The following is a 23,323-nucleotide window of genomic DNA, read 5'->3' as shown; positions in this document are numbered from 1 at the left end:
TAAAGGAGATCACTTTACCACGATTAGAACTTTGTGCCGCTGAATTGGGGGCAAAACTTACAGCTAAAGTCAAGGCCGAATTGGGTTACGACGATCTTCGGACTATTTATTAGTCGGATTCAGAGATTACTGGATCAATTCGGAACCATCGGCACTTAAGACGTTCGTTGCCAACAAGGTAAAAAACATACAAAGCAGGTCGCTAAGCACTCAATGGCGACATGTGGGGACAAAGGATAATCCTGCCGATTTATTACCCAGAGGTATGAAACCAGATCGTCTGTCGGGATGTCTGATGTGGTTTTATGGACCCACGTATCTACATGGAAATGAATCTCTCTGGCCCGAACCCTTCTTAAAGAATAGAGAAAATCAGTCTGATCTTGAATTCAAGACAAAATCTACAGTGTCAGCAATTGCCTCACAGAGTGGGTTACAGGATATAATCTATGGAATCAACAACAAGGGTTCATTTAGACGATTACAACGTATTGTCGGTTATGTACTACGATTTGCCGAAAGGATAAAAGGACAGAAGCATGGAAGTTCGATAGATATACTGACACCTATGGAGTTAAATCAGGCGATGCAACTAATAGTCAAGACCATATAGGTGGCGGATTTTGCGAAATAAATTCAGCAGTTGAAGAAACATGGAGTATTGGACAAATCAAGCTCCATACATAGTTTGACTCCGTTTCTTGATGACAGAGGAATACTTAGAGTCGGTGGCAGGATGAAAGAGGCAACCTTAGCATACGACACAAAACACCCGATGTTGTTACCATACAACGATCCAATAGTGAAACTCATTCTAAGCATGATCCATTTAGAGAAGAGCTCACAACTATTGCTGGCAACGTCAAGCCAAAAATATTGGATAATTAAGGGGAAGGCTATGGCTCGCAACAAAAAATTGCGTAAGGTGCACCCGGGCGAAGCCAAAGTTATACAACCAAATCATGGGAAATCTCCCACCGAGCAGGGTCACACCTGCAATGCCTTTTATTGTCTCCGGCGTTGACTATTGCGGACCACTATAGGTCCACTACAAAATACGAGGCAAGATACCACACAAGGTTTACATCGCTGTCTTTGTCTGCTTCGCAACAAAGGCTGTACATTTGGAAGTAGTTACAGACCTAACAACGGAAGCATTCATTGGAGCATTGAAGAGATGTATCTATCGGCGAGGGAAATGTCAAACCTTATATTCAGACAACGCGACGAACTTTGTAGGAGCCAAAAATCAGCTCGATCACAAAAGTAGTAACAGCAGAATGGAAACTGATCACTTATTATGATCTTTCCCCATTTTGGGCAGATATGGATGACTTTTCTACCGGGATAAAAAAACATTCAGAAGATGTGTAAGATAGCAGTTGAAAACAGAAGCTGTGAATGAAAAATACTGAAAGAGATTTTCTGTTTCAAGTACAGAATTAGTTGGAATCTAATTCACTGAACATATTCCCCAGGCGCAGCAGGCGAGGAGCTCTAAACATAGTCGGGAACCTCGCACATTCGTTATTTGGTGTATTGGACTCGGAATATGCTGAGCAAATGATTGTGACAATTGAGAAGGCAAATGAAGACAAGCAACATCTATTGGATCTTCTAAAAAATCAGACATCTATTATTGATTCAACAATCGACATAATCAGAAAGGACGAAGATACGAGTCAAAGGAACTTCGGCAACATACAAGTAGAAATGAACCTTTTGGCAAATAAAGTGAAGAAAGAGGAAGATGTTAAAAAGGCAACACAATCAATTATGTTCCTCACTGCGCAGCTCATGTTACTCTCATCAAGGTTGAAGAATATAGAAAATAACCTAATCGACGTTTTAACGGATGCTCATCATGGTCGGATAAGTCCATTGCTACTTACTCCACATCAATTGCTGTTAGAGCTCCAAACCATCAAAGCTCATATTCCACCATCTCGTGCTCTACCCATTCGTGAAGATAGTATACCGGATTTCTTCAAATTAATGAGGAGTAAGGGAAGGGTTATGAAAAACCATATCATATTCGAGATTCGCCTTCCATTAGTGGATCTCCAGCAGTATGATTTATTCAAAATGGTCCCCGTACCTATGCTGCGATCAGGTCGATTTATTTCAATAGCTTCGAAATCAACATTATTGGCAGCTAACGTCCATCGGGATGAGTTAATACCTCTAACAGCAGAAGAAATGAAGAGCTGTATACATACCACAAATGACGTTTACATTTGCGACAACCAAGCGAAGTTTAGCAAAGGCGATCGGTCACATTTATGCGAGGTGAATTTCTTATTGAATAAACCGTCAGAAGCGTGTGACTTGGAATCCACCATGCACCACCAAACTTGGGGACAAATGCAACAAAAGAATAAATGGATGTTTACTCTAGTCAATTCAACAGAATTGTCCTTTGTTTGTGGTACCAAAATGACACACCTGGAGGTGCAAGGAGCTGGAACTTTAGAAATTGGACCAGACTGCATTCTCAAGGAAAACACATTTTCAATATACGTTCATTACGAAAACAAAACAACAGTGCACACATCATATCTGAGACTTAAGTCACTGGATTCCATAATCTCAAGCAATAAGCTCAACACAACATTAAACAGCACCTATGAAACACATGCTTCTGAACTCGTCACCTTACACCAACAGCTTAAAACCATTGAAATCGGCCGCATTCCACAACTAATGAAATCGACAGTCATTCACCATCATACCATCAGCTATCTAGCTCTTTGCATTGGAATTGGAGTAGCATTATACGTCACTGTCAAGTTTCATCACCACACAACTTCCAACAACGTCAACCCAACACCTATCCCCCGGCAGTCAGTCTCATCATCATACGTCAATGACCAGACAGTTTCTTGAACGTTCCTCGTTCAACGTGGGGGAGACATAATTTTTGCACATAAGTCTTTCTTATTTAAAGTATATATATATATATATATATATATATATATATATATATATATATATATATATATATGTGTGTGTGTGTGTGTAGATATACTGTAGCTATTTCAAATTTGGTAACTAAATACCTTTTAACCTCATTTAACATTGCCGCCCACAATTTCACAAATTTATCCTTGTTTGGCTCTGAATAAAATTTCCGTTTCCAGAACTCATGCTTAATTTGAGATACTACTTTCCATCTGTTTGTCAATGATGTGGACGATTGGTTCGCTAATGAATCAACATGTGCCGTTAACGGTTCTCCCACAATAAAATGACCAGGTGTTAATGCAGCTAGATCATTTGGATCGTCAGAAATAGGAGTTAACGGTCTGGAATTTAGGATTGCCTCTATTTCAATAACAATTGTTTCCAACTCTTCGTGGGTTAGTGATGCACTACTCGTGGTGCGAAGCAATAGTTGCTTAGCTGACTTCACTGCGGCTTCCCATAAGCCATCAAAATATGGTGCTCTTGGGGGAATAAACTGGAAATATATGTATATATATATATATATATATATATATATATATACCGTTAGTGTATGCGAACTAAACTTTTTATTTTTTTGTTTGGAACCAGCAAGTATTCCTATATAAAATTTTGAATGCATAAAATATCAAGAGGTAGCAAAGCGCATCGATTAGTTATATATATATATATATATATATATATATATATATATATATATATATATATATATATATATATATATATATATATATATATATGTTGATAGTGGATTCTTTATTGGTTCGCTAATGAATCAACATGTGCCGTTAACGGTTCTCCCACAATAAAATGACCAGGTGTTAATGCAGCTAGATCATTTGGATCGTCAGAAATAGGAGTTAACGGTCTGGAATTTAGGATTGCCTCTATTTCAATAACAATTGTTTCCAACTCTTCGTGGGTTAGTGATGCACTACTCGTGGTGCGAAGCAATAGTTGCTTAGCTGACTTCACTGCGGCTTCCCATAAGCCATCAAAATATGGTGCTCTTGGGGGAATAAACTGGAAATATATATATATATATATATATATATATATATATATATATATACCGTTAGTGTATGCGAACTAAACTTTTTATTTTTTTGTTTGGAACCAGCAAGTATTCCTATATAAAATTTTGAATGCATAAAATATCAAGAGGTAGCAAAGCGCATCGATTAGTTATATATATATATATATATATATATATATATATATATATATATATATATATATATATATATATATGTTGATAGTGGATTCTTTATTTTTATACAGTGAAGAAATGGATAATATGAAATATTTTAATGTAAAGATATGAAGAGAAATTATGCCTAAGTATATACATTACCTAACTGAATATTTATATAATTTCAACATATGTATATACTTACGCATAATTTCACTTCATATCTTCACATTGAATTATTTCATATTATCCATTTCTTCACTGTATAAAAATAAAGAATCCACTATCAACATACAAGACCACTTGAATGAAATGTTAAGCAGAACTGCAATGTTCTCCATTCAATACTAGAATAGATAAGAATAATTGTGCGGCTGCGATTAGATTAAGTTACAGTAGTACTTAAGGAACATATTGTTAAATAAAAACTAGAATTGAAAATACACCCAAAGAATATGATCGTAATTTCTTTTCTCATCTCCGAACATAATTGCCCTAACCTATGGCTAAACTTACACAATTTGTTAAGGGCAGAATGGACAAGTGAATTACCAATAAACATACATAAAACTTCTATGCATTTACATAAGATTGCCTTGAAATTGTGAAAAATATTTTCCTAACCGACAAAGAGTAGAAATAAGTTTAAAAGTTTGGTTCGGTGCGATGGGATGCCTTTGATTACCTTCCTGTAAGTATCTAAAAAATTATTGTTATTATATAAAAACCTGATAAATCTACATTAAAATGTCGGTCACGTATATTGCCTATACGGAAATTTTATTCAGAGCCAAACAAGGATAAATTTGTGAAATTGCATTATCGACTTTGGCGGATATCAAAACACATTTTGTTTCGATATTGTCGATAATATTATCCGTTCAGAACTTTGATTACTTATCTGAACAGGTAAATAAATTCTTTAAACATGAACGAATTCAGATTTAGGATACAGTATTCAAACGAGTTTTATTTCATACTGCAAATGCCTGAGAACTCGGTTGTAGAACTTGTGAAATACTTATAACTTATAAAATTATAACGGGGCGTTAATGTTAAATGAGGTTAAAAGGTATTCAGTTACCAAATTTGAAAAAACCAAATTAATATTATGGCAAAAATCATATACACAGTCTCCATCAATAAGTTATCGTCAAGTAAAACACCCGTTGACGGCATGATGTTGGTGCTAAGTCATCACTTATTGCAGACATCATACGATGAAATTCTTGCAACCCGATACTTCAACATCCAACTCCAGCAAGTAGCCAACTGCTAGCAGTCAAGGAACGCACAAGCGCATAGTCAGCATTTTGGATTTTTGGAATTAAGTTAAAATTATTTCTAGTTTCAGTTCGATTTGGATAAGAATAAAGAGTACACCGCGCAACGGCTTGTGGAAATAAAAATTCATTCTATATAAACTCATTTATTAATGCAAAAAACATGACGTTGACAACACAACGTATCAAAGAGTATGGCGTGGTGAGCTGTATCAAAAGCTTTCGATAAACCATAACTGTGAAAATGTCATGTAAAGCTTTTGTTGTGCTATGAAACTTCTGAAGTCCGCGTTGACGGGTCTCCCTTATTCTGGGGAGGAGTAACGTCCATATATATATTTATATGTATAACATAATACTTTTTAATTAGTACTTCGATATATACGTTATTATAAAGGGATTACACTGTGATTTTGGATAACTTTTTTTGTCTAAATGTAAGAACTTGTTTTTATAAACATGTATATTATAAAGTTTTTTGTTGTATATCTCTTTCATATAATCACAATCTTGTCTTCTGTTCATGGATGTACATACTCTACCGCATTTTACTTCAAAGGCTCTAAGTTTTTCCATATATGATAGTAATATGTTGAGTCATATTGGGCAGCCTTTGTGTAAATTTTGTCTTTTTGGACAAAAGGTAACTTTAACAGTTGATGTAATATTTTAAGTATAAAATAAGCGTTATGTATAAAATAAGCATTTGAAGCTATTAAATTTGCTCATTTTTATAATCATATTAATAAAGAATTTTGCTGATAAGGAAAGCGTCTAAAAGTGTTTAGCATTGATTATGCAATTAAAAGCGATAATTGGAAATTATCTTGTTTTCTTTTTTCGCTTTGCCAAGATTCCTTCGTTACATTAGGCAATTAATTGCTGTCACATTTATTCCTGTTTAGTTTTTAATCTCAAAAGAGTTGCCATAGGATAAAATGCGTTGATGGTTTTGTCTTAATCAATGGCATGTGAAATGTGCTAGGATTAATGAAAAGTCGTAGATGCAATTAGAAATAATGTTGGTCTTTGGTAGTGTTGTACAAAATGTAGGAACATCTCTGCAGACCTTTACAAATTTTTAACGGATTTGCAGTCGGATTGACATCGATGAAAAAAAGATTTTTCCTCACTATCAGAATTTCTCTACATTGTTTGAGAAATACCAAATACCTGAAAATATTGTTGTACTGTTGATTTTAAAAGAATTTTGGCCTGCTAGGGCATTCATTAAAGAATTTCTAAAAAGATCCGACAATTTAACTCATTTGCCTCTAAGACCAGATTCGGTGCCAAAAAACTAAATGACTCATTTCATCAGAATGTAAGGGGGCTTAATACAAAATTAACCAGTTTATATACCGATAGCATTGGTTTCAATTATAATGTATTGATTTTCTCCGAAACTTGGTTAAAAACATCTATATTAAAAAGTGAAATTTTATGTTCAAAATATCAAATATTTAGAAAATAGATATAGTTATAGCTATCATATATATAATTCATCTGATTTGAGGTTTAAGTCTCTCACTTTCGTAATACGCACAAATATAATTGAGAAACATTTCTGACAAATTTCACCTCTAAAAACCTAACTCGGGGTATGACGAATTTTCCGCTCGTCCATCCGACTTACCATCAGCATTGGCATTGGCCCAAGAGGTTGAGTCAAATCGGGAAAGATACCAATTCGCGTCAAACTTCGCTAAATCACGCGAGGACAGAGATAAGTATAAGTATGAAACACATTTCGCACACGGAAATGTTCAAAGTAAAAATCCGTACTTTTCTAAAAGAAATTCAAATCGTTCAAACAAGAACGAAAATAATCAAATAGAACCCATGGAGGTCGATGAATCTATGCGATTCAGACAATCAACTAAATTAAAGCCATCTACACAGGGCTTACCTCAGAATCAATACGATCAAAATCAGAACCTACCACAGCCGTTCCAAAATCGACCAAATTGGCAGGCCGTGAAAAGACCCAACAATGGTACGGTAAAATACACTGGGCTAAAACATCAGAGAATTAATCACATTTCTCAAGATGAGTCCGGATGTGGTCAAGACTACCATCAAATGGCAGAAGCCGAAGCAGACGATATTGTAATCGATGCTGGGGATGAATTTGACCAGATTATTTTTTTAGGTACAACTCCCTGCTACAATTTATAGAAAGGAAAGTGGCAGGGAAAATATTAAAATTGCTTATTGATACGGGGGCTTCGAAGAATTATATCAAACCTATAAAAGGTTTAAAAGGTATTATTCCCGTAGCCAACCTGTTCATAGTGAAATCTATTCATGGTTTCACAGCAATTAAGGAAAAATGTACCATAAATATTTTTCAAACCAATAGCAATTTTTTTATCTTACCATCACTATCAACGTTTGATGGTATAATTGGCCTTGATCTATTAACACAGATAGGTGCAACGTTGAATTTTGAAAGTAGGGAACTTAAAACTATAGTTGGGATCGAAAAGATCCAATTTTTAAAATGCGTAAATGTAAATTTTACACAAGTTGAGGACATGAAAATACTTCAAATCGTTGCGGAAAAAAAGGAAGTGATAAAAAAATTTTCGGGTGTTTTTGCAAACCCCAAAGAATCACTTCCATATAATACGAATATTGTAGCTACCATTAGAACTAATTCTAGTGATCCCGTTTATACAAAACTATACCAATATCCCATGGGTGTAGCAGATTTTGTTAACAATGAAGTAAAAGAACTTCTGCATAACGGCATAATACGGCCTTCCAAATCATCCTACAATAATCCCGTTTGGGTTGTTGATAAAAAAGGCAAGGATGAATACGGTAATTCCAAAAAACGATTAGTTATAGACTTCAGGAAACTGAACAGCATTACGATCGATGACAAATACCCAATACCCCAAATACCCCTCATTCTCTCAAATCTTGGCAAAGCAAGATTTTTTACGACACTTGACCTTAAATCAGGTTTCCATCAAATAACACTATCTGAACAAGATGGTGAAAAAACTGCATTCTCAGTTGGATATGGAAAATATGAATTTTGCAGTCTTCCTTTTGGTCTGAAGAATGCCCCCAGCATTTTCCAAAGGGCCATCAACGATGTCCTGAGAGAGAAAATTGGAAAGTCGTGCTATGTTTAAGTCGACGACGTCATTATTTTCTCTGAAACCGAAGAAGACCATGCGAAACATATTGAGTGGGTACTGGAGAGATTATAAGGGGCCAATATGAGAATTTCTCGGGAAAAATCACATTTCTTTCGGGAAAGTTTCGATTACCTCGGTTTTTTTGTGTCCAGAAATGGCATCAGAACGAGCCCGAAAAAGTAAAGGACATCCTTAATTATGAAACACCTTCTACACTCTTCAACGTAAGGTCGTTTCTAGGATTGGCAAGTTATTACAGATGCTTTATTAAAGATTTCGCATCCATCGCCAAGCCGCTAACAGATATTCTAAAGGGCGAAAACGGCAAGATTAGTGCTTCTCAATCAAAAAGGGTGAAAATAAATTTTAATGAAGAGCAAATGCAGACCTTTAGAAAATTAAAGGAAATCCTTGCTTCTGAAGAAGTTATGCTTCTTTATCCTGACTTCAAAAAACCTTTTGATCTTACAACAGACGCCTCTTCATTGGGTCTGGGAGCAGTTCTCTCACAAGGGGGGAGGCCAATCACCATGATTTCCAGAACCCTTAAAGATAAAGAGCAAAACTATGCCACTAATGAGCGAGAGATCTTAGCTATTGTTTAGTCTCTTCAAAAATTGAGGAACTTTTTATATGGAGTAAGATATTTAAATATTTACACAGACCACCAACCACTTACATTTTCAGTCTCTGATAGAAACCCGAATGCTAAGATAAAACGGTGGGCAGCATTTGTTGACGAACATAATGCCAAAATTATTTATAAACCTGGAAAGGAGAATTATGTGGCGGACGCCCTTTCACGACAGAACATCCATACTCTGAATGTAGAATCTATGCGCACCATTTCGAGCCTCAATCTTTGAATACTTTGGAAGAAGATAATCACTCAGATCTCGCAACGGTACACAGCGAAATATCTTTGACCTATACCATTGAGTCTACAGAAAAACCGGTCAATTGCTTTAGGAACCAAATTGTCCTCCGGGAGGCAAATTTCCTACTTCACAAGCAGGGAAACATTGCTAAACGAAGTAAAATCAGTGATCAATCCAAATGTATTCAGCATGAATTGGTTAGATACTTTCCCGCTACTAAATTTTGGCACTGCAAAAATTTTGTCCAGGACATTTTTGATAAAAATGAACAGAGGAAAATTATTGCCATCGAACATAACCGTGCCCATAGGGCAGCTCAGGAAAATGTTAAGCAGATACTTTCTGATTATTATTTTCTAAAAATGGCGAAGATGGCAAATGAAATTGCTGCAAATTGTAAAATCTGTTCGAGGGCTAAATACGACAGGCACACTATGAAACATGAGCTTGGGGTAACCCCAACACCATCTTACGTAGGCGAAATGCTTCATATCGATGTATTTTCAACGGATAAAAATTTTTTTCTAACATGCATCGATAAATTTTCAAAGTTTGCGGTTGTTCAACATATTCCATCTCGTACAATAATAGATTTAAAAGGCCCGATTATACAACTAATGAATCTTTTTCCGCACACGGAAAATATTTACTATGACAACGAACCTTCACTAAAATCTGAGACTACTATGTCCCTGTTACGGGATCAATTTAATGTTAAAGTGGAAAACGCTGCTCCCCTTCATAGACATCAAATGGACAAGTCGAGCGCTTTCATAGCACACTTTCTGAAATAGCTAGATGCCTCAAATTAGAAAAGAAAATGGAAAGCACAGTTGACCTTATTTTACTAGCAACCATAAAATATAATCGTACTATTCACTCAATAACCAACAAACGACCGATAGATATTTTCCAATTCTCCTCATCCGAATTAAGGGAGGAAATTAAAGAAAAAATTTCAAAAGCTCAACAGACCGTACTAAATAGAAACAATGCCTCCAGGCAAAATAGAACATTTGAAGTTGGTGAGTCCGTACTAGTGAAAAACAACAAAAGGCTAGGAAACAAATTGACCCCGTTATACTCTGAAGAAACAATAGAAGCCGATCTAGGAACTACGGTACTTATTAGAGGGAAGGTGGTCCACAAGGACAACATAAGATAATTAAAAATTTGTATAATCCGATTATAATAAACAACTTTTTTAAACAAATTTTAGGACTTTGATGATGTTGCTTATCAGACCCCTTACCACAAAATTAATTGACTATTCTGGCTCCGACTACATACCGATTGAAGATGGGGATGTTATAATTTGGCAGGACTTGGACTACTTACGATATACATCAAATCTGACAACATATTTGGAAATTGCGGACGAAACCGAAAAACTTATGGAACATTTCCCCTCCTCGCATATGGTGAAAATACTCGAGTATGATATTAAGCGAATACGCTCCCTCCTACAATCATTGTATGTTCACCACAGACACGCGAGAAGTATTAACATCTTGGGAACAGCACTAAAAATAATAGCGGGAACTCCCGATTTTGACGACTTTGAGGAACAGAAATTTCGACAGAAGGAACTTATAAATTCAATTAACAAACAGGTTTCAATCAACTCTAAAACACAGGATCAGATAAATAAGTTAACAGATATTGTCAACAAAATTATTGGAAATGCTAAACCTGAACAAATTCATACAGGGTATTTATACGAAATACTACTTGCTCGAAACAGAATTACAATTGCGGAAATCGAAACATTAATGCTATCAATCACTCTTGTAAAAGCAGATGTAATTAATCCTACGCTATTAGATTCTGATGATGTAAATGAATTATTACAAATAAGCTCAACAAATACAATTGTAACAGACTTGCTAGAAGTATCACTAATTAAGGTCCTACTGTATAATGAAATGTTGCATTTTCTTATTAAATATCCCAAGCCCAAATTAGTATGTAAGAAAATAATTATGCACCCCGTCCAACATAATGGCACAATACTACATCTTGCTGAAACCAACAGCGTCGCTAATTGTGGAAATCGTATAATTGCAATAGGAAACTGTACCTCAACGCTAACTTCATCATTTTGTCAAGAATATTCTCAACCAACTTGTGCTCAACAGCTTCATTCGGGTACTATAGCACACTGCAGCACAAGACCAAGTCATCTTGAACCATTGGAGATTGTCGATGATGGCGTCATGATGATAAACGACAACAGAGCCACTATAAAAAACCCAGAAGGAACCGTAACAATAATTCCCGGCACATATTTGATTACGTTTGAAGATGAAATCAGTATTAATGACTCCATATACAAAAACCAGAAGATGGTACCGACGTCGGCTATATCTACTATAGTTAATATCACAAGTCATCAAGAGATATTTAGCCTGCCATATCTTCAAAGATTAAATTTTGAAAACTTACAACACATCGATGTCGTGAAGAACAGGACAATAACAAATTGTGTCGAAGACGAACAGTAAAACGCGATGTTATTGAAGCTGTCATTGATAGCTACAAAAGATCCGAGGACGGCCTTTACTTAAGTAGGGGAGGAGTTAACACAATCTCCATTGTCCCACCCTAATATTTTGATCAAACGATGGCGAACTATGATAATTGTTCGTCCAACATATTGCAATGCAACACTCCACACGAGGCACAGTGTCAGCAATTATATTCATCATCATTGCTTAGCCAACACCAAACATACGAGCATTTATTCAACGTATTCCAATATAATACTCCACAGAAAGGCGCAGAGTCAGCAGTAGAAAACAATAATTATAAGTTTAATCATAGCTTTAAGTATCTTAATAAGTTAGTTTGATAAGAGAACTGGAATAAAGAAGGTGTAACAACACCATACAAATACCATACATATATATATATATATATATATATATATATATATATATATATATATATATATATATATATAAGTTAACGGCTCACCCTAATAAACATCAAACTAAATATGCAAACCAACTAGTAAACATTCCCATCATTATGCTGCGCAAGCAGTCCGACAAATCAACAGGAATATGACACCAGGGCAGTCATCCGCCACAAACACGCGCACTAATACCAGCGCACCGCAAGTGATGACTCAGCGTAATAACGAGCACGACCAGGCTGCAGTATAATATTAGTTTTAAGTTGAAGTAATTCATAATTGTAAATCCAACAAGAGAGGTGCATAGCACCGCAACATAAATGTTAGTAACAAAATAAAGAAACACCATAGCAGTGTGAAATAAACTTTAACTTCTAACATTAACTGGCGCCCAACGACTACAAGGATCAACACATCCTAGAACCCAACAACCACAAGGATTAAAACATCCCAACAGCCGGTACGAGAACCGTTCCTGAGTAGGAGTACGAAAAGGATGTTACGTAAGAACTAGCGGACTACCGGGATATAAGGAAAATGATCAAATTATTATTAGTAAGTTATTATAAATTTAACAAAAGTAAAAAAGAAGAAATGTTAAAATAAAATTAAACAAAATAAGGAATAACACAGAAAGTGAAAGTGTGAAATCTAATTTACAAAAAATCATATTTGTGCTAGAATACGTTTAACAAAAATAACAAAGTAAGAAGAAAGAAATGTTAGAGTAAGGTAAAACAAAAAATAAAGTGTGACATCTAAATTTACAAAAAAAATCATATTTGTGCGAAATTAACAAATGTAAGAAATATGAAATGTTAGATTAAGTTAAACAAAAAAATAGAGTGTGGCATCCAAATTTAAAGAGTCATATCCGTGCTGAAATAAGTTTAAAGAAATTTTGATAATAGATTTGTGACGAGAACTAGGATTTGGTGTTTCTTTTTCTCCCTTTTTTCGAGCGGCCAATGCCGGAAGATTTAAACAACTTAATAACAAGGGTCGAAGCTATGAGTGTTTCAGGACAGACATCTTCGCCTTCTGGGGCAGCTCCCGTAAGGTTTAATCCCTTTACAGAAAGTCAGACTAATGAGGTGAAACGAATAATAAGTGAGACGGTGGCAAACCTTCTCAAACAGGGGGAGGATGTTACCGCCACTAAAGATGTCGACATAGAAGGATCTGGGGATATCTCAGAAGGAGAGAGAATACCAGACATAGTGAAGACGTTAAGGGAATTCTCGGGCAAGCCAGGAGAATTTAGTTCGTGGAGGAAAGCTGTTGATAGGATCATGAACATTTATGAGTCACAAAGGGGAACAACCAAATACTTCACAATTCTACACACTGTTAGGCATAAAATTGTTGGTGAGGCCGACACGGCTTTGGAGTCTTATCGGACCCCATTAAATTGGAAAGCGATAAGAAAGTGTTTAGTGCTTCATTTTTCAGATAAGAGAGATATTTCGACCTTAGAGTATCAAATGACCGTCCTATCTCAGGGTGGGCAAACCATAACAGATTTTTACCAGAAGGTTTACCACCATTTGTCTTTGATTCTGGACAAGATTGATTGTCTGGATATAGGGAACGAGGCTTTGGATGTATTGACCCAAACATATAGGGACAAGGCTTTGGACACCTTTATTCGAGGACTTAATGGTAATCTTCCAAGCTTAATGAGTGTTACAAACCCGACAAGTTTGCCTCAGGCTCTAAATGCCTGTTTAAAATTAGGTAATCTAGGTGTGCGTATTCAACACGCTACCGAGAAAGGATCTAGACCAAACAGGATCCCCCAAACTAACCCTCCTAGACATTTTTACCCACAGCTGACGATTGGTGATAGGAATTTTCAAGGTGACCAAAGGTACAGAGGCCCTACTCAATATCGTTATCGGAATTTCCGAAGTGGAGAACAACAATACGGAGGGCCGGCGAACTTTTCGAATCGACCTCCAGTAGTGAATAATTTTGGACACCCCCAATACGGAGGATACAGACCCCCACTTCCTCCTAAACCTGCTGTACCAATGGACGTGGATCAATCAATACAGACTAGGCAGGTAAACTATCAGAATAGGCCACAGTTGAGTAATGCTTTTAACAATGTTCAGCCTAACTTTAAGAGAAATAACTCAGGAAATATTCATCAGCCGCAAAAGCAGCAGAGAATGTTTAATGTTGAGGCCCAAATACGTGAGGATGCAGAGCCGGATGAAATGAATGGTTCTGATGAACAGGAATATGAGGTTTCCTATGACGAAGCGTACGAGGAGGATCTAGACGATCAGTTGGCAATTGTAGATGACGTTAATTTTTTAGACTAGCTTCAACGTTGCCATACCTCCCTTTCAGAATGAAAAATGGCAACGAACTTAAATTTCTTATAGACACCGGTTCGAACAAAAATTATATTAATGGCAAATTTATTAGAAACCCTCTAAAGAACCAGAAACCTTTTCATGTTAAGTCCGTAGGCGGCATAGTTAGTATAGAGACCCATAGTTTTATTGACATTTTTAATTGCGGGATCGGAAAGTTAGAATTTTACATCCTTCCTGGTCTAGAGACCTTTGATGGGATAATAGGGAATGATACCCTGAAATCTTTGAATGCAGTGATTTACACTTGGAGATCCTATCTCACAATTCTGGATGGAAAGAAATTTCCTTTGAAAGAGCTGCAAATTGATGAGATTAATAACATGAATCTACGTTTAAATCATCTAAATCCCGAAGAAGAAAAAGAAGTCAGGAATATTTTGGATGACCATCCAAACCTTTTTGCAGATCCCAATAAAAAACTCACTTATTCAACAATCGTACAAGCTGAAATTAATACGAGTAGTGATAGTCCAGTTTATTCAAAATCCTATCCGTATCCAATGGCACTGAAATCCGAAATTGACAAACAGATAGAAGAACTATTAAGGGACGGGATAATTCGCCCTTCCAGGTCCGCATATAATGCTCCAGTTTGGATAGTACCAAAAAAACCAGATGCTTCAGGTGTGAAAAAATACCGCATGGTTATTGACTATAGGAAACTTAATGAGATAACTAGACCTGACAGATACCCCATACCTGAAATTACAGAAATCTTGGCTAACTTAGGCGAACAGAAATACTTTTCCACCATAGATTTAAAGAGCGGATTCCATCAGATTCCACTTAGGGAATCCGATATTGAGAAAACAGCTTTTTCCGTCAAGAATGGAAAGTTCGAGTTCACAAGACTACCATTTGGACTACGTAACGCGTCTGCAATATTCCAAAGAGCTCTAGATGATATTCTTAGAGAGCATATAGGGAAACGGTGCTACGTCTACATTGATGACATTTTGATATTTGGTAGGACTAAAAAGGAACACATTGAAAATTTGAGGATAATATTCCGCACTTTGGAAGACTCTAATCTGAAAGTTCATTTGGACAAGAGTGAATTCTTAAAGGAAGAAATTGACTTCTTAGGGTTCAATGTAAAGGAAGGAGGTTTTTCTGCAAACCCAGACAGACTTAAGGCCATAGTTAATTTCCCTCAACCCAGAACAGTTCATGACTTGCGATCGTTCCTGGGTTTGACCGGACATTATCGGAGATTCATAAGGGGCTATGCTCAAATAGCCAAACCATTAACTTCCATGATGAGAGGCGATATAGGGAAAACCCCGAGAAACCAGTCAAAAAAAATCAGTGTCAATTTGAATTCCGAACAGATTGAAAGTTTCAAACAGCTCAAGAACTGTTTGGTATCGGAGGAAGTCGTTTTGAACTATCCCGACTTTGATAAGCCCTTTGAACTCACTACTGACGCCTCGAAATACGCTTTAGGAGCAGTTTTATCTCAAGGCAATAGACCTATCACATACCTTTCTAGAACTCTCAGTAGGGCAGAAGAGGAATATGCGACAAATGAGAAAGAAATGCTGGCGATAATTTGGGCTTTAAAGGAATTGAATTGTTACTTGTATGGAGCAAGAAGCATAAAGATATTTACCGACCATCAACCTTTGACATTTGCGCTAAGCAACAAGAACACAAATGTGAAGATGAAGAAGTGGAAGGCACAGTTAGAAGAATATAATTACGAGTTAATTTATAAACCAGGTAGCACGAATGTAGTCGCGGACACGCTATCGAGACCACCAGTGACAGATGTTAACTCCCTAACGCCCACGGTTCACAGTGCCGAGGACTCATCGGAAGACCTAATTCCTTCCGCTGAGGTGCCAATAAATACCTTCAAAAATCAGATCATTATTGAGGAATCATCAGCTTCCTCATATGAATTTAACATTGTATTTCCCTCCTACCATAGACATATCATTAAAGAAACCAGTCTAGCGGAATCAGATCTGAAAGTCATATTAAAGAGATACTTAAATCCTACAGTAGTCAACGGCATCAAGACCTCAGAGCCAGTTATGCTTATGATTCAAGCACTGTACCCTCATCACTTCAGAAACATTAAAGTACGATTCGCTCGAACAATGGTTGAAGATGTTACTGATGAGGAGAGACAAAAACAAATCATTATTGAGACTCACAACAGAGCACATAGGAATAATGCCGAGAATAGGAGACAAATTTTAGAGAGCTATTACTTCCCTTCCATGACTAGGAAAATAAAGAATGTGATCAATATCTGTAAAGTATGTAAAGAAAATAAGTATGAGCGACATCCGAACGCTCCCAAACTTAATAAGACACCTATGCCAACTTATCCTGGGCATACAATCCACATAGATATCTTCTCTACAGACAAGTTTCGAGTTTTAACCGCAATAGACAAATTTACAAAATTCGCAGTAACCAGAATGATAAATGGCAAAGGCATTGAAGACATTAGGAAACCATTGAGAGAAATAATTTTCTACTTTGGGGTCCCGAAGTCAATTGTATTTGATAACGAGCGATCTTTCAATTCTCAGACCATTCGGTTTATGTTGGAAGACGAACTTGGCATGGAAATTTTTACGGCACCGCCTTATAAGAGCGAGGTTAATGGGCAAATAGAGAGATTCCATTCGACCTTATCGGAAATTATGCGTTGCAGTAAGTGTGAGCGACCCGATTACTCTTTTGAGGAGCTATTGCAAGATAGCGTTAACAAGTACAATCACACAATACATTCGTCAATTGGAAAGAAACCCGTAGATCTATTTTTTGGACGACCGACGACCTTTGGACCAGAGGACTACGAAAGGACTCGCCTTAACAACTACGAAAGACTCTTGAGGAAACAGGAAAATGATTTGGCAAATCATAATCGTATTAGGGAAGAACCAAAAGAATATCAAGAAGGTCAGAAAATATTTGTCAAACAGAACAAGAGATTAGGAACCAAATTATCTAAACGTTTCAAAGAAGAAGTTGTAAAGGAGAATAGGCACTCAACTGTCCTGACTCAATCAGGGAGAATAGTCCATAAGAGTCATATCAGAAACTGACTTACTTATTTACCGGGTTTCCAGTTCTTAATTACAGGTTGCCTAGGGGTCACAGAAATATTGGACTACTCTCAATCAGAAGTGGTTCTTATAGAGAGTGGAATAGGAAAAATACAAACAGGGACATTCAAAATTTTGCATGTTATTAACATCAAGGAATATCATGACACTCTAGAGAGGATCAAGGACGACTTGGCCAAAGGAATTCCAGACAACCACCCACTACTCCCCTTCCTACATAATGACATCACTACCCTATCTCACCTTATAAATCGGCTAATGCCTGAAGAGAGATCTAAAAGATCTCTTGATGAGATTGGAACGGCGTGGAAATGGCTGGCAGGTAGTCCAGACCATGATGACCTTATGCTTTTGAAAAACAAAATCAATGAGTTAACAGACAACAGCAATAACCAGTTAATAATCAACAGAGATCTAATAGAAAGAATGCAGGAGATAACGAATGCGACAAATAGTATTTCAAAAATTTTAAAGACTAGTGAGGACTTCCGTAATACCCTCATATTGCAGGCAAAGTACAAAGTTGAAATTTTAAAGGAGGAAATAACGAATATTAATTCGGCCATTCATTTAACAAAATCCAACATTGTAAACACATTTATTTTATCGGAAATAGAAATTAGGAAAATAGAAGAAATATTTAATCAAGATGAAATCCCGTTTCAAAACATTGAACAAGCTTTAAATTTCGCACGAATAAAAATTGTAAACAATAGTACTAATATAATTTACATTATAAGCATTCCCAAAACTGTAAAAGAAATTTGTAATGTCATAACCATAAGACCTGTAAAAAATCAAAATACTGTTTTAAATCTTGATTATAAGAAAATTGTAAAATGTGAAAGAGCAACATTTGGAATTAAAAGTCCTTGTCAAAAAATAAATGGTATTGAATTATGTCTAGAATCTAATGTAGCCAATATAACAAACAATACATGTATTCCTAAATTAGTAACTAATAGCCCACATAATTGTTCAATAGTAAATGCAGATCACATTAATAATTTAGAGGAAATAGAACCTGGATTAATTTTGATAAATAACATAAAAGAAAATATTGTCATAAATGGAAACGAAAAAAATGTAACAGGAACTTATTTAATAAGATTTAGTAATTCTACAATTAGGATAGGCAACAAAAATTTCACCGTCGAAGAAGCTGCTTACTCCAAACCGTTGCCTGCGCTACTAAAACACTCAGCTAGAAACAACTACACCGAAGAAATACTATCTCTACAACTACTAAAAACGTTGCACGTGAAAAGTAATAAAAGAATCGAGCGTCTAAATACTGAATTCAAGACCAGTTTATGTTTTAACATCAGTCTCATATTAGCATTGGTCATCCTCCTGATGGCAGTAAAAATGAGGCAAAGGCGCAAAACTAGTATGAAAATTATAAAAATGACCCCACATGAAGGAATGTCTAGACCTCAAATAGAAATGACAGAAAGCCAATTGGCAGCCGGCACAACAGAATCTGTTATCAAAACAAAACAACTAGCAAACCACAATATTAACTTGAATCAACGCGGCAGTCTTTATAATCTGCCATATTTCTAAACACATCAATCGAGACGCTTGATAATTCGAGAGGGAGGAGTTAACGGCTCACCCTAATAAACATCAAACTAAATATGCAAACCAACTAGTAAACATTCCCATCATTATGCTGCGCAAGCAGTCCGACAAATCAACAGGAATATGACACCAGGGCAGTCATCCGCCACAAACACGCGCACTAATACCAGCGCACCGCAAGTGATGACTCAGCGTAATAACGAGCACGACCAGGCTGCAGTATAATATTAGTTTTAAGTTGAAGTAATTCATAATTGTAAATCCAACAAGAGAGGTGCATAGCACCGCAACATAAATGTTAGTAACAAAATAAAGAAACACCATAGCAGTGTGAAATAAACTTTAACTTCTAACATTAACTTATATATATATATATATATATATATATATATATATATATATATATATATATATATATATATATGTATATATATATATATATACATATATATATATATATATACATATATATATATATATATATATATATATATATATATATATATATATATATATATATATATATATATATATATATATATGTATATATATATATATATATATATATATATATATATATATATATATATATATATATATACATATACCCATTTTTAAAGCCGTGGGCAATAAATATTTATCCACACAGAATAATAAACCGTGGGCTTCAACTGTGTGGATGTGCTATACAAATCTATTAACAAGTATATATCAATCTTATCGCCATGTAAGGGATCAAATTAATTTTTAATATGGTTAAAATCGTACCAAAATCTTCCAGTGAAATGAGCAGTATTTTGGAATTTACTGTATATTGTATACTGCATAATTGAGGGCTGAATGATTGAAGAATAGCCAAAAATAATTACTTTTTTAAACCCATTAGCACTTAGATTTTCAAGTGTGGTGCACATTTCTGCTTGTTTTAGCTACATGAATTTGGCCGAGCAGAAATGTGCATATTGTAAATTTGACATTTAATTGGCAGGGCTAACAAGGTTGAAAAATGTATTGATACATTTCAATAAAGAAAATGATCAACTTGAAAACTAAAGGAAAAACTAATATTTGTCGTGCAAAAAACAAAAAGAGAAAATATGGAGCAACTGATGTATTCACTTTTGGATGATTCCAGTAGTGAAGAGGACTGGCTGAATGAGGAATCAGATTATTAATTATTATTATAAATTATTAATTTTAACCTATCGTCTTCAATACTCATTTTTTAAATGTTGGCGCTCTTTTCAGTAAGGTTTCACCAGTCCGATTTAGGCTGTTTACTTTCGTAATTTTGACATTTTATCGCATTTCTGCTAATTTTCCGTTCCCTTATTTTTTGAGCAAACCTAAATGAGAATGACATTTCGAACTGTTCTCTCTTCTGCTAGTTTTACTACTAAAAAAGTACTGGAACACAACTATTGTTTGGTTCACGCTTGCTTCACAGTTTCCAAACTTCAATTCGCAAAATTCTAATCAATATGGTAAGAGAGCACCCATAACACAGCTCAGACTTCTGCTTACATTTATCTTCAGATAAATGTTTAAGCTTGTCCTTAAGTTTAAGAGATACGCATCCTTTTCCACTCATAGTCTACAAAAACTTATAATAAAATAAAATTAATTTCCAATGTTAGTGTCAAATACATATTAACCCTTTCGCTTTTTCTCGGGTTTTCCTTTGCAATAAACATATGTTTTCAATTAGTAGAGATGCCACCTAGTGTTTTTCACTGATGATATTAAATATGTATGTTAAAAAATTCCGATTTATCTTTCAATAATTATGCAATAAACCCGTCAAAATTAAGAGGAAATGTGCATTTGATGACATGAATTTTGAACCAATTAAAATGGGGAAATCAATAAACAGGGTTTAATTATCCGAGGAATCTTACATGTGTTTTGGTATGCAATTTTTTTTACCCCATCATTTGGTTCAATTAAGCGTGGAAACCAATTAACCTTGGGACCAATCTACTTAAAAATACTCTATAATATTCATGACGGGAGCCATAATTATTGACGCCGTTAATTACCGGAACTAGTTGTGTAACAACTCTGGTTTACTACTGTTCGCGCCAGGTCTCAATTGTATCAGTAATATTAACTGAAACCGGCTGTGGAACAGTGTTCTGCTCTGAAACTATAGCTTTGTGATTTGCCATTCCCTTAGTTGGTGCCTTTTTCGGAGCCCTTTTGCGTTTCTGACCAGGAACTGACGGTGACGACACAAACTCATCTAATTCTTGGTATTTCTCAAACAATGTAGAGAAATTCTCAAATCGGATATTTTCATTATCTGGCACATATAAATTTTTATCTTTAAAAACATAACTCGGGGTATGGCCAATGTTTGTACAAAAAATTATGTAAATCGGGCCAGCCGTTTTCAACTGATTCCATTACCAACGAACAATAATTTATTATTATATATATAGATACATATATGTATCTTATATATATAAATGTAAGTTGTGTTAGTTACTACGCTTATAACTTAAGAACCGCTGGACTGATTTTAACGATTCACACAAATTAGGAAATTCGGAATTGTCTCCTCTCCGAAAAGGATAATATCCGAAAAAAATCGGGTAAAAATGTGATATATTAAAATTTTCATTTTGACTTTTTAAATGTACAATAGTAATGTTTTATTTTGCATGATTTTTTTCAAATTTTGACTTACTTTTTTCTAATGTACATTTGTAGTGTTTTTATATTTAATTTTTGAATTCGAATATTAATACCAATTTATTTCATTGACTTGATTTCTTGAGAACTGAAATTGATGGCGGGTTACATGGAAGTGTAGTACCGAATTATGTGGTGGCGAAACGGAAAAGATGATATCGAAATAATTAAAAATGCATTGCTGTAATAAATCAGCGAACAAGTTAAAGATTTTTTCAATTTGTTATTCTTTTTTTGTCAATTTTTTTCAACTTGTATTATCATATTGAATTCAGTGGGTTTTTTGTGAACAAAATAAAGAATAATAAGAATAATTTCAACACATACAATTTTTAACCAAAAAAAAAAAAAAAAAAAAAAAAAGTGCGAAATAGGATGTTAACTGACATCTACCCTTCAACTCCAGGGCCTACATCATGGTTCAGCTGGGACTTTTAGAAAGAAAAGGTTTTATATCCTTTCAGAAATTCTTCCCAAACATTCAAAATCGCTTTTGCAGGTCTTTATATCGATCATAACTCACGGATAAGGGAACAACCCGATTTCATATTTATATAACCATCTTTGATTTAAGCTTTTTTTGGGGTCTTGGCCACTTTTTTCATTTTTTGGCCCTTATTTGGCATTTTTGTTTCTAAGGGGGTAGAGAACCTCTTCGCATACAATATATATATATATATATATATATATATATATATATATATATACATATACCCATTTTTAAAGCCGTGGGCAATAAATATTTATCCACACAGAATAATAAACCGTGGGCTTGAACTGTGTGGATGTGCTATACAAATCTATTAACAAGTATATATCAATCTTATCGCCATGTAAGGGATCAAATTAATTTTTAATATGGTTAAAATCGTACCAAAATCTTCCAGTGAAATGAGCAGTATTTTGGAATTTACTGTATATTGTATACTGCATAATTGAGGGCTGAATGATTGAAGAATAGCCAAAAATAATTACTTTTTTAAACCCATTAGCACTTGTACATCCCAAATCTACGTTCCCAGCCAATATTCTCTTGGGGGTTAATAGAATACAAAATTTCAATTGAATACAAAATTTTCTTTTCTGACCACACATTAGATGTGAAAGTTGACTTGGGGATACTTCAATGTGGGGACTTTACTTAAATAAATTCCTATGTGGCAATTATCTGTATGATGGTTCCCTA

The 23,323-nt window shown here is 35.1% G+C and overlaps 1 protein-coding gene across 4 annotated transcripts in view; it reads right to left on the bottom strand.

The window, feature by feature from the left end:
• Positions 1-23,323, bottom strand: part of LOC105262412 (putative transcription factor egl-18) — a 489,034-nt gene that overhangs the window by 24,255 nt on the left and 441,456 nt on the right. The window contains exon 5 of one of the 4 annotated variants that reach the window (XM_059129745.1): positions 4,362-4,503. The exons of the other annotated variants lie outside the window; for them this stretch is intronic. Coding sequence (XP_058985728.1) covers positions 4,498-4,503 — 6 coding nt within the window. The 3' untranslated portion in view covers positions 4,362-4,497. The remainder of the gene's footprint in view (positions 1-4,361; positions 4,504-23,323) is intronic. 4 annotated transcript variants of the gene reach the window in all.

The sequence above is a fragment of the Musca domestica genome, unplaced genomic scaffold (assembly GCF_030504385.1).
Source record: "Musca domestica strain aabys unplaced genomic scaffold, Musca_domestica.polishedcontigs.V.1.1 11, whole genome shotgun sequence".
Classification (NCBI taxonomy): domain Eukaryota; kingdom Metazoa; phylum Arthropoda; class Insecta; order Diptera; family Muscidae; genus Musca; species Musca domestica.
The sequence above is the reverse complement of the archived record's forward strand: the minus strand, read 5'-3'. Positions and strand labels throughout refer to the sequence as shown.